The sequence below is a fragment of the Neodiprion fabricii genome, chromosome 4 (assembly GCF_021155785.1).
Source record: "Neodiprion fabricii isolate iyNeoFabr1 chromosome 4, iyNeoFabr1.1, whole genome shotgun sequence".
In the NCBI taxonomy this organism is placed as follows: Eukaryota; Metazoa; Arthropoda; class Insecta; order Hymenoptera; family Diprionidae; genus Neodiprion; species Neodiprion fabricii.
The window spans coordinates 939,370-953,213 of record NC_060242.1 but is presented as its reverse complement, the minus strand read 5'-3'; the positions used below and the strand labels follow the sequence as shown (position 1 = coordinate 953,213).

Genomic DNA, 13,844 nt, shown 5'->3' with positions numbered 1-13,844 from the left:
AATTTATGTATCTCCTGTAGAGCTACGACTAGACTTTTATGAAAATGTATGGAACAAGGAGTGAGTACTAAACTACTGTGAAAAATATTTATTTTTCACCGAGTTCTGGTAAAGATCGGTATCATTGAGGAGTAAAGCCTAAGAAATTTACTCAACCTTTTACCACTCAAAAGAGACGGAAATAAAAGTTTGATACCTAATTTACTATTTTTACAATCTCGGTATTTTTTCTTGTTCTTTAAATTTTCAGGAAAATTATCTATATATTAATTTAACCGATACATGTAACGATAAAGTATAATTATGATTCTTACGACTTAGCCCTGATTAAGAAAATAATTGCTGACGGAAAATAAATACAACAAATATTTTCTCAATTTTCCGGTTTTGAATTTTCGAATTGATTCGTCCCCGCGTTACATGCATATATACATATATACACATATTGCATCCGGTTTTTGCAACCGAGTTTTCGTCAACGCTGTTCAAAATCCTGCCCGACACGACGCGACGGTTTGTCCGCGCCGGTTTTTCGACGGCTCGTTTGTTCTCTCGAACCATTTTGCGCAATTTAACGAGAAAAGTTTTCAAATTATGCCCCCGCCGCTTCCGCTATCCGGTCTTCCGCCGCCACACTCCCGGTCCTTTTAGGTACCGGTCTCACTTTTATCTATGTATTACATATATATATACACACACGTACATATAATCGCGGTATGAATATTTCACATCAATATTTCCACTGATTTTCCATTTCACTCCGTGACTCTTCCTCTGTATTAATTTTTCAACACCGTTGAAAAAGAAAAAAAAAAATTTTCATTAACGACGAAGAATATATTTTTGTTTTATTTATTTATTTTTTTATTGAAAATTCATTCTTTTCCGTCCCCGCTTATATGAACCAAATTCACCTGCGTGAATCTCGAATCGCGTTGCAAATTACGCGGGGGGAAAAATTAAAATTTGATTTAACGCAAATGTATTTATTTATTTGCACTGCAGGGAGGGGCGGGGATTGTAAATTAATAGGTCAGAGAGCTGTAAATTAAAGACACCCACCCTCCCGCATCCCCGTCACTCGCAACAGGTTAGTCAGGGTCGGTCTTTCGTCCCAAGGGATTTAATCTCGCGTGACCCATAATATCCTCGACTCGACGTTTTCCTTTTTTTCCCAACGTCATATATCCAACACCCGCCACGTCCTAATTAATTCCCCCTCCCCCGGCTTCGTCATCCAAAACTATTCAACAATCCATGTTCCGAATATCAGAGTTGAAAAAAAAAAGAAAAAAAAAAACTCTTCGACATCAGACATCTTGTGTACCTAGTAAAATGTCGCATTTTTTGTTTTTTTTTTATTTTATTCTCAAAGTAACGAATCGAAACAGGAACTAGCGCGTACTTTAGTTCAACCCTCAGGCAGAAAGCGAATGAGAAATTATAGTAAATGATAAAATGAGAAAATTAAAAAATTCAATTGCGGGAGGGGGCGAAACTTTCGTTCCAACAAAACATGAGGCAAGTTCCACGTGGCGTGAAATTATTTGGCGTAAGAATGAAAAGGGCGGGTGACGGGATGATTCTTTAAAGCGTAAGGCAGGCAGTAACGCGTTTCGGGCGTCCCTCGCAGTAGGGCCAAATCCCCCGGGTTTAATCTCGCGAGTATTCGCATTTGGGTAACACGACGCAGAGACCGGAGTGACATCACGGGCCACTAGATAGCCGGCTAGCTGCTGGCCGGATTTTTGCAGACAGTAATTACAATTTGGTTGTTTTTAGCGTCGAGTGCCGCTGCGGCGGCGTCTGGCTCTGACACCTCTGCCAGGCTCCTGTTGCAGATCCGGCTGTCCGGTATCCGGGAAATACACGCGTAACGGACGGATTAAACAGCTGCAAATTGGCAGCCATTCGCGATTTGCCAAATTAATAACAGCCATCGGAGATTAAGGGAGTGGAGTAATTGCGACGGAGTGAAAAAAGCTGGGATGATAAACTTTGACTGACGAGAAAACCCATAATCAGTTGAATTTGGAAGGATATAAAAAAAAAAAATAAAATAAAAAGAATTTATTATTCACGATATTGTTAGGTTGGTTGTGAAAATATATTACCCTTGACTTTAGTATTTATCGGCTTTCAATGTTTCGAAAATCCGTGAATTAAATTTTCACGTACCTGCTCCGTACATTCGATACTGTGGGTCGGGGTGATTCAAGTTCCAAATTTGAAAAGTCCCGAAAGCGTCCAATTCCGCATTATTTGATGGTGAAACTTGAAGCTGAGAAATCAAACCTATACGAAACAACAATGATTCGAACGGTCGGAAAGCCGATGGCTCGAAGTTCGGAAATGAAAGATTCCGAAAATTCCAGTTACGACAAAGCCAAGTTTCGATAGAGTAAAATTTCGAAAATTAAAATAGACTCACACGACGTAGTTCGATCAACGAGTGGGCGTGAAAAATGAGAAAAACCGATAATCAAAATGACCAGAATTACGAACGTAAATATGTCGAAAATCCAAAACAAAGAAAAATCAAAGTGACGAAATTTTACCAAGCCAGAAATTTTCCGCCCCGATATTCTGCCTTTTTTATACAATACTGTACAAATTTCACATACCGAATCCTGGCCCTCCACGATATTATAAAAAAATTTCACAAAAATTCAGACCCGACTTACATCTGGTCTACGAGGTATAAAAATTTCCCACCCTTCTTCGGCCGTTTAGCAAAGTGGCGGAATAAAATTAGAAATCGCACCGACTGCAGAGTTTCATAACTTTCCACCGCTGCAGGGGTTTTATTGCAGAAGCAGGGAGAAGAAACGAGCGCGAATTACAGGTAAAAATTTTCACGTAGGTGGGTTAGGTTGGCTGGTTGGTTTGTTATACATCGAGCGTGGATCGTGCAAAAAGTGAAGCGGGGTGGAAATGTAAGGCAAAGAAGATGGTACGTACCTACCGTCGCCCTTAAAGCGAACCGAACGAATTAATTCGGTAAGAATGAAAACTCCGAGAGCAAAGTAAAACTTCCCGCCGACTGTGTGCCAACTTCGCTCGTATTGTACACCTACGTACGTACGTATATACGTATATACGTATACATATATATTCGCAGGCTGCTGCAGCGAGACTCGTCTCGGCAATCGCGATATTCGCAACTCGGATACAATTAAATTCCTTCGTCTTTCTACCGCGCAAAGTTCAGCCCCGTTTCAGACTGCAGCAAGCGAACCGAGAGCTCCAAGTGGAAAATGTAACTCGATGAATGGTCGCCTCGATCTCTGCTGCAAGTCTCCGAGAACCGCGTCGAAACCCGGAGAGTTTCCGCCTTTCCGTAATAACTTGCCTAATTTCGTCCCTGGGTTAGAAATTCAGTTTGAAAATTTTTCACCTCACCCTAATAACGAGCGTCCTCCTCGAGGTTCTTCAAGGAATTTCACCGAGTCTGATCGGTATAATTTTCAAGCTCTGTTTTAGAGTGGCTAAACTCGATTTAAAATTACGAAAAGGGTGAGGGCTGATTGTGGATAAAACAAAAGTTCAAAAATACGACGAATGATAAATTTTTCAACATTCATTTGCCGTACTCCAATGCCCAAAGTTGGTAATATTTGAGCACGCATCGACTTCTCATCGTCGGACAATAAAGTATATACAACGAATAGAAATAGGATTGCTTTTGTCGTCTGCTTCCCCCTTTGATGGAAAAAAAAAAATAGACAAATAAAAATAAAGGAGGACAGAAAACATTCGACGTCGTCTCCATTAAGGGGAGTTAAACCTCCTTAAGTGCAGCTAATGCGATGTAAAATGTAGAGAACACGCACGTCGCTGCCTCGTGTGAGGAACCACACTTCTCTCCCTCTCTCCCTCTCTCCCTCTCTCTCTGTCACACACACGAGTAACCGAACCCCCGGCACTGAGCAAGTGCCAAGATTTACACAGAGTGAAATTTGCAAATTGAGGTCGGGAAGGGTCGGATGTGCACGGAAACACCTGCGCCAATCTACGTCGCCTCGCGCCCCCTGCCTCGGAGAAGGACAAAGAAATTGAGAGGAGGATAGGAAGATGTGTAGAGAGGGTGGGGGAACGGGGCTTTGTAATTTACGGTTCACATCCTCCTCCTCCTCCTCCTCCCCCTCGCCCCGTCATCCAGGTCATAAAATAATCCCGAATCACGAAATCCCGAGGTTCCCGCGACTTTTCGCGCCCAACTCAGGTACAACTTTCTGAACAAAACGGGGATGCTGTCCGGCATGCATGTACACATATATATGCATATACGTATATGGCGCATTCCACGCCAACTCGGTAAACGGTTGACTCTGACATTTTTTTAATTTCACCATGGATTTTTCCTATACGTTGTAGTACGACCCCTGAAGAGCTTCGAAAAAATTTTTGTAGCTATTCAACCACTCGTCTTTACCTTGTGAACTATGAGAACCATCTCAACAACATCCAAATTGATTTTCATGAAACGGGGAAAAAAAAAATATTTGATTTTCGAAATAAAACATTTTCACGCAAGATTCAGAGTGTGATGTAGTTTCTTTCTATTCTCATACCGGTTAAAAATCTATTACACTACATACCGCATCTCCGATTTAATAACCGATATTTTAAATTGTTTCTCCAGTGTTAAAACACACTCGTGATTTTTTTCAAAATTTCATCACGGATTTTGAACAAGTATGAAAATAGAAAAAAATAACGAGACGCCACGCCACTCCGAACCCTGCGTGACAATGTTTAATTTCCGAAACCAAATGCTTCTATCTCCTTTCGCAAAAATCAATTTGGGCATTTTTGAGATGGATTTAAAAAATCATAGGGTAAAATCGAGCGATCAAAAGAACGTGAAAATTTTGTCGGTAACTCTTCAGGGGTCATGGTAGCGTAGGATGAATTCTTGGTGAAAATGAAAAATGTCAGAGTCAACCGTTTACCGAGTTGGCGTGGAATGCCCCGTACATGGTACGTGCAAACGCATCACACCCTCCGGGGGTGAGAGAGCGTGAAACAACGTCGGTTCCCGGAGTATGCAAATATATGATACACCGCTCTGCCGTCTCGCTGCTGAATCGTCCCGCAGAATTGTCGGAGGGAAAAAAGAACGTTGTAATTACGGTAACGACGACGGAGGTCGAGGGGTTGAAAAAATAGAGGTGTTAAAGGCAGGCGGGGCGAAGAAAATCAAAGAACAACGTCAAAGTTTCATGTTTATTTTCAGGCCAGTTACCGACCTTCTTTTCGCCGATTCTTTCGCACGTTCTTTTCCTATCCTTCTCGCAATCTCTCGCTCTGATACCGGACTACCTTCGTTTTTTTCCCAACTTTCCCAAACGTTGAATCGAAGAGAATTTGTTTGAAAACAAAAAAAAATAAAATAACAAAAAAAAAAAAAATACGACGAAACTATGTCGAGCTTATTTTCCGTTTTAAAGACAATGAGCTGACAATAAAATCGAAATTATCAACTTCGAACGATGACGAACAAAGTCCAGCGTGGAAAACCGATAATGGATCGGTGATCAGGCGAGAACGAAAAGATATAGAAATCGAGCTTCAACGTTCATTGATCGTCCGATTGAGCTGCGCTGAAGAATCGAAGGCGTCTTTTATACCTGTGATTATCAAGAACGAGACCCGCCAGCAGCAAAGTAATAATAAAAAGAAGGATGCGTAGCTTGCTTTACAATTAGATAGAGTAGCCTGCAGCAGTTGATAGGCAAAAGAGCTGCGAGGATGAAAATATAGTGCAACTAACAGGATGCGTCTCTTTTAATTAAACTCTGTACCTGCAAAGGTGTCTTCTACGTGTGTGTTTATCGCCTTTCATGCATACGTACGTATATATATATATATATTTATGTATAAAAAGGTATCCACGGTAGATCACACAGCGGATAATTAAATGCGCCAGAAGGAACAAACGTATCTTGAGAGTTGTTGCACGTTAAAGCGTTGTTGCGTTAGGATTGTTTACCTCGAAGATACGCCTCCGCGTGATAGCTTCACTCGTGTTTGTATGCATGTGCATTATAAACGTGGATAGACGAATTTCACGCTCGGACGATTTATAGGAAACGTAAATTTTCCTGCAGTCGCCCGAAACACTTCCGACCTTGTGCAAGTGAGAGACTGGAATTTGATGAATTTTCGAGAAACGAGCTATCGGAGGAGGAAAAAGAAGACCGTCACATTTAATCCACGGTTAGGTGATAAGAGGGAATTCCATGCGAACCCAACCACCTTCTGACCCTCGTCATTTCCGATTGTGTATAATAAAAAAAAAAAATCCGTAATTGTCACAACTCTGAAACAGTACCCTGAATTTTTTAATCAACTGTTCAATTGCATGTAATTATTTCAAGTGATTTTGAAAGGGATCTTTTCTTAAATCCTCAAACAATTCTCAGAAATTGTAATTTCTATTCCAAACATTTAAAGACCGAGTCCATGATGGACCGATTTCTTCCACATTTTCTTTCAGCATAATCAATTTTTTTACCCAATTAAAACATTGTTTCAACGATCTGAAAATTCTGTAAGAATTCTCAAAACTTCTATTTTTCAATTAGAACATTTCTAGACCGGTTTCATTATGCAGCGATTTTTGTCTACTTCTTTGGCACGTTCAACTTTGTTTATCAACTTCATAATGAAACCGGTCCGAAAATATTCCAAATGAAAAATGGAAGCTTTGAGAATTTCGGGAATTTTCTGACCGCTTAAACATTATTTTAGTTGATCAATCAAATTGAACGCGCAAAAAAAAAAACTGTAATAAAATCGGCCCATGAGCCCGTTCTCAAGATGTTTTTAAAAAAAAATACAGCTTTCGGGAATTTTTTGAGAATTCTAAAAATGTTCCTTTTCAAAATCCCTTTCAATACTTCCAAATAATTGAGCAGTTGGATAAAAAATCTGAAAAAGTTCAGGGTACTGTTTCAGAGTTGAAATAATTGCAGACAAAAATTTGAACAAAATCAAAAATGGCGAGGGTCAGTCGTTGGTTGTGTTCGCATGGAATTCCCCGTGAAGACATTTTTTGTGACCTAGCAAAAACGAGGGGGCAAAATAAAATGAAAAAGCAACAACACACGTTACGGTGTAGGCATGTACGTCGCATCTTCGCCTTTCATTTCTTCCGTAAACCTACGCGATTTTTTATCTTCCTCGTTTCGTATACCGACAGGCAATGATGTACGGTTGAGACGATTTTCGCTCCTTCTTTCTCTCTCTCGTCACAACTCGAAAGGTCTGTGTCTATACACTGATACAATTTTCCCCGTGACGTAAGATTAACTTTTTCACCTCGTTTCGTTCTCTTCACCTCCCCTGCTTTCTCCACCCCATCGCACAGCTCGGGGTGTCGGATCGCCGGCGTTTTTATGCTCTTTTTCACATCCCGGGCGTTGGTCAGGAGGGTCGCGAAAAGCCGTTGGAAAAAAGATAGAGGAAAATAAAATACAGAGAGCCAGCATCCAGCAGCCTCGCTCTCGGCATCGGCTTAGGATTTTAGTTCTGACAACCGCAACGCGTGCCGCAAACTATATCAAGCTTAGTAGCCGCGGGTAACGGTAGCGATTTTTTTCATTCTCCGGTTCGCTTTATCCTCTTCCAAGTCTTCCCATAACGTACAAAAACTAGACGATAAAGAGAAGGAAAACATACATACAAAACTTTGAACTGCAAGTTGATTCAAGTTTTTTTTTTTTTTCTTTCTAATCTTTTTCTTCTTTTCTTTTAGTTTTAGTTTTTGTCTCGAATTTTCTCTTCGAAGCGATAGAACGAAGCGGTTATTTCTCCTTCGTTTTCTTCTCCCTCGTATTAGCTTCTTTTTCAGTACAAAAATGAAGAAAATAAAAAAAAAAACGTCGACAAGAGCATCTCTTGATATTATTACGTCGCGTTAGGCTACAAGAGGAAATTGGATCGAAGATCGCGTTGTCTCGATTCCGGTATAATGGATGTATCGAGTGTCTCGACTTGATAAATACAACGCTGCACGTTACGCCGGCACCTCGTCTATTATACATATAAGATTATACATTTATCATGTACATAGATAGCAACGTACATGGAAAAAAGAAACAACAATATGGGATTTGCCTGTCGATAGAAAAAAACCGGTTTTTTTTTCTTCTTCTTCTTCTATCATACCTTTTTCATTCATTCAGTTTCTTTCTTTCTATCCTCCCTGTTCCCTGACAGATTTATAGGAAACTGTACGTACCAGCACACGGTCTCAAGTGCACAGCTGCATTCAGCGAAACGCCTTGATATGAAAAATGTATGAAAAACAGGCGGAACGTGTTACTGCTGTAATATATCGGCTGCAGATCGAAGCAGGAGGGAGGGAGAGAGAGAGAGAGAGAGAGATGTAAAGAAGAGAAGCCCACAAAAGATATGAAGGATGTGCTGAGAGAAGAATTCCCGAAATGTTGCAATTTTTCCCTCTTACCATTTCCATATTTGATAATTTTACTATGCGTTTTGCAATTGTTAATTCTCAAAAATTTACTTCTTTATTAAAGGTCAGAAAATTCGCGACACCTAATTTCGTTTAACAAATTGCCACGATTGACGAATGACAAAGAGCAAAAGTTATAACGACGAAATAAAGAAAAATCGTTGTAGTGTAGTATTCCGAGGGTTGATGGAATGTCGATATACCGTAAACAATGCTCCATACGTATAAATATAGAGTACCTATAGCAAACAGAGGCAGAGAGACGCGATGCGGGGGGTGAAATATGTCGAGCGATAAAATGAGTACCAACTAATTGGACGAGGAATCCGGAAAAACAGCAAAACTCTGCCGGGTAGGTACAATACAGTTCACCGGCTACGTATTATAGATCCTCGATCTTCTCCCGCAACTTGTTAGATCCCCAGGGACATCTCGCCGAATTCTTACAGACACGAATATTTCCTCGACTCGTGTATTTGACAGAGTTTCTCCGTAACATTATTACGGACTCGTTAATTACAATCAACGAACGTTCACCTTTCAAATTCACCTTTATTCATGGTGAAAATCATCTCACGGTTCGAAGTACGAGTATAAATATAATGGATCATGACTCACCGTGCAGAGCTTTGAGATACGCTTTTCCGGCATTGATAAGCTGCCTTGCGCCCGGATTAAACTTGTCCAAAATATTCTGAAACAGAAATACAATACATTGTTACAAAGGGTGAAATCACCCGTCTTACCCCCTTTTAATGATCTGGTAGTCGTCATAGATAAAAGAAATTTATAAATCTCTTATGTCTTTAAAACGTCATCGGTCAAAGGTATCGGAATCGTCAACAATTTGGGCGAAGCCATGAAAATCTCTTAATTCAAGCGAAATGAAACTAAGAATACAGTAATCGCAATCGTACTCGTCGCCTCGACATTTTCCCCCGATAATCTGGAACGCAGGAACTTCGGCGGAGTCTCGAGGCCGATAAGATGTCACCGTCTCACCTGAGCCCGAACCGGAAGTCGGAAAGTCCTTGGCCCGAAAACCCTTCTGCGATATTAATAAAGTAGTACGTCTCGTTCCTCGGTGCCCTGAAGCACGTCGAGGGTGGCCATTTTGGATTCCTTAGCGCGACGACGAAGGGGTGAAACGACGACGCGAATTTCCCTCTCCCATCACCTCAAAGCGGGAATTCGGGAAAAGCACGTCGCCGTAGAAAAGGGGGGAGGGGGGAGGAGGAACTATGCCGGCTCCCTCGGGGATTTCAGGGTGCAAGTTCTTTAGGGGGTTCTGCCCCTAATTCCTGACGCATGTGTGCGCGTGCCTACGTGTGAATACTTGCACTCAGAGCGAATTATCCAACGCTGAGGTAAATTGAGTAAAACAGGTATCGTTAAAAAAAACTGTTTGTATATTGTTGGAATTACGAAAAACTAGGTACGCCTAACCATTTTGCGCTATTTTCGATCCTTTTTTGGTAATTGCAACGCAAAATCAGTTTGCGAGGTCTACTCTACTTTTTTAGTTAAACAAAGCTTTAACGTCAATTTATCGTTGCACAAGTATTAAATTTTCGCAACGGTTGCAAGAAAATATAGTGACAGCGATCGTAACGAGAAAGAATAGTAACGGATACTAGACTTTCCGGTAACGGCTAGACAACTAATTTTCATTTTCTACCTGGAACTATATTTTTCGATCGAGGTAAAATGTGAAAATAGTTAAGGACTGAGCGTTAACCGGAACTAAAAATTTCTCTCGGTGCAACAGCAAAAAACTTGGGCCAAATTTCCCTAGTTCGTTTCGTTCCGTCGAATCGAGGTTCAAAAGTTTGAGGGGAATTGACGATTGCCGCGTTTCAGCGAAATCGAACATCATCAAAGTTTTTCAAACAATTCTTACTGTCGATAAATCCGGTGATAAAATATTCCGCATTTAAACTTCCCAAGACGAATGTGACGTGTAATATCTTTATCTTGTAATATGCAAGTAGGAGATATTTATTACTCGATAATAAATCATAACCGTGAAAGCTGAGTTTTATTTCTTCTATACATGGGGAATTCCCTGCGAATTCAACCACCGTCGTTGATTTTCTTGAAAAATTTCGAATTCCCCACATACATACGAGTCGGTATGAATTTTCAAGATTGACGAAGCAGAAAAAGTTTTTCAAAAAATATCCACACGACAAAGCCCGGCTGCGTGAATAAATTGCGTGGTAAGGAAGAAAAAATCAAAAAAACATCTGCGACGCTCGCATCAAAGCGATTTGCGCAAATTGAGAAAGGGCTAATTGCATTTTCCCAACACCTCGTCGCACTCGCAACAATTAGCGATAATTCGAAATCTGCTAGTTACATATAGGTATACGAATCGAACCTGGTTCTTTCCTCCCTGGAGATGCGCGGCTTAACGACGCGTTTAAAAATTTGTCGCCGTATAATTTTCAATTAGCGAGGTCATAACATTTCCGACGGTCGTTGATTTCGCGCGGATGGCATTATCGCTGCGAATTATTACACGTTACACGGATTATATTACGCGAAGTGGAGAGTTGAAACAAGGTCCAGATGTGGCAATAATCGATTACCTTTACATTCGTTCGTCGGCGCCTGATGTGCGTGAAAGATAATCACGACACTAATTGTATATATTTCGGAGTTACGTTGCACGTGCCGCTGCTGTGATAATAAAATATAGATTTTATATTGACTGAAATAAAAGATGTCAACGTGTAAATTAATAACTTAGATTTAGATATTACCTAAGGACACTTCTAATCGGATTAGTTTAATTATTCATATACCAAGAATAATGAACAAATGTCTTTTGACTCAAGTATTTATTCGCATAAAATAGATCTGGCAACAGCGCATCTGACGGCTGAATTTCATAACAAAATTTTACGCAATGTCTAATGAAACAACTCAATTTGACGGATAATTTGCAAAGTGAAAAAAAAAAAAAAAAAAAAAAAATTCAAGAGAGAGTAGGAAAAAAACACACGATTGAACGATTGAATTTAAAAATTAGTGCGTGTTTTTATCCGACGTCGCCACACATTATCGAATCAGACATGTCATTTTAGTATTGCTAAGACCGAGGTATATTATATTATACAGTCTATACGTATGCAGATACGTACACACTGCATGTACATAATACTTGCGTACACACACGCGATAAGCTCGGTTGTTCATTACTTGAATTACCGAATCCTATCACGGTCAGCTAGTCTAGTTAGAGAGAAAATTCGATCTCTGGATAGAGTTATATAGAATGGGGCGAGATGTGAATACCCGTAATGGGCGTGTATATAGCCGGGAAATTGGAGAGTAAGTTGGAGAGCTGTTAGAGATCGGTTCAGGTTCGCGTAACCTGGTGCTGCACACACCGATTTGCCGATTTGCCGATTCGCACACATGCGGAATCGGCGAAAACGGAGGCAAGGAACACGCCGGTGGTTCAGCCGAAGACAAACGTGTGCGGAGCGGTAAAGTAGATGACTCGGTGGAGGAGCGGGGCCAGCTGATCTATCCCGGTAAGCTGCGGGCTGAAATCCGCAATTTCCGCCGGACTCCCGATATCCTGGACCTGTAATTCGCGGCTTCTCGTATATTTTGCGAAAACACCCTGGCGAAGTTCACCGATATTCTCAACAAATTATTATAATTGAGAATGAATACCGAATTAGCATCGGAATGATTGAGTGCGTGCAATGTTTTACGAACATTGATATTTTTTTAACGAAAGACTGTAGATCAAGTAAAATTCTAAACAAAACGCGAGTGCGGATAAATGAATAGAGTCTTCGTCTGAAAAATAAAATCGCTTTAAAATAGCAACAATTTCATTCAATATTTTCAAGCGATATTAAAATGAAGAATAAATATATCAGAGTTCCTGTTTTTGATTTTCGCATTCTCTTTCCGCATGTATGTACGTACGTGAATTTTACGAAACCGCAAAGCGGTACACCCACTACCTCGCGATGAAATTACCGAAAAGTATTGATTCTCAACTCACCAACCTCTCCGAGCAACGAATCCTCGAGGATCCTCGGATCGGGACATAAAACTGGGTTGTATGTTTTATGGGTAGGAAAGTAACGCTGCAACGCCGAGTGGATTTTCCACCTCCTGTTTTGGCTTTATCTCGGTTTTATTACGGTATGATATAAGATAAACAACGAAAACAAAAAAAAAAAAAAAAAAAACAAACAAACAAAGAAAGAATCGAGACGATAAGAGAAAAAGCACCTATGTGAAAAAAAAAAAATATTTTCTCGACTTGCAACAATTTCTACGTTCGCGAAAGTAAAAATTCGTCTGTACAATTTTGTCCAAAAAGGTGTGATCTGTGAGAATTGAATAAAACGCAGATATGCACAGGAATAACACTCGTAGTTACACAGCAGTGAAATTCGCGTGAAAATTCGATACCTTATAATTCGCCGGGCAATAGCTGCAGAGCTTATCTCGGCGATTACATTCCCCGGCAATTAAACGACTGTTTCAAATCGCGAGGATTACAACGCCGGAAATGTCCCATAGGACGGACGTACACGTAACTTACGGAGTATATAACTGCTGGGCCAAGAAATGTTATTACACCGAAACCGTGGACCCGAAAAGCCTGCGGGCGAATAAGGATACCAATATATATATATGTAGGTATACGTATATAACCGTCTATGTGCTTCGACTTTATCGCGCAACATTCAAAACTCCAAAGTCCCGTTACAACCTTTCGGTTCATAATCCCCGAAGCGTTTTTCTTTCTCGCGCAAACGCGCTCAGCGAGATTCGATGATGACCCTTGTCCGTACACGACGTTAGAGAATTCCATGCGAGGAACCTGAGTGTTGAAACGATCAACGAAATGTTTTGTCGTTTTTGTTTTTGTTTTTTTTTGTTTTTTGAGTACGAAATCGGTTCGTTTTATTTTCAACCCCGTGACGAATTTAAGAGAGTGAAAAAATCGTAGACGTTAATGTAGAGATTAATTTTTTGGCAAAATCATTATTTCGCAAGTGTACGACAATCGTCGAAAATCGAGTGTAATCAATTTTTCAAAAGCGAAGTGTTGTACGGATTTTGGAAATTCAATTCATTCAAAGTCGTTCTGAATTTTCGTCGAACAATGATTTCCAGTTTCAATATTTCTTCGTACAGTGAACGTTACGTAACTCAAATCTGATACGAATTTCAACTTTTCGGTTATTCTATCGCTCGCCAAGTTCGCGCTCCGTCTCCCTCCCTCCCTCACTTCCCCACGCCCCGGAAGATGAAATCTTGCGTTACACAATTCCAGTTACTCCGAGCTCTGTAATTCCGTAGGAATTATACACCCTGCAGG

At 40.5% G+C, this 13,844-nt stretch overlaps 1 protein-coding gene across 4 annotated transcripts in view; it reads right to left on the bottom strand.

The window, feature by feature from the left end:
* LOC124180787 (zinc finger CCCH domain-containing protein 13) overlaps nt 1–13,844 on the bottom strand; it is a 116,400-nt gene that overhangs the window by 69,644 nt on the left and 32,912 nt on the right. For all 4 annotated transcript variants that reach the window (XM_046566573.1, XM_046566571.1, XM_046566574.1 and 1 more), the window contains exon 3: nt 9,104–9,179. In XM_046566573.1, coding sequence (XP_046422529.1) covers nt 9,104–9,179 — 76 coding nt within the window. The remainder of the gene's footprint in view (nt 1–9,103; nt 9,180–13,844) is intronic.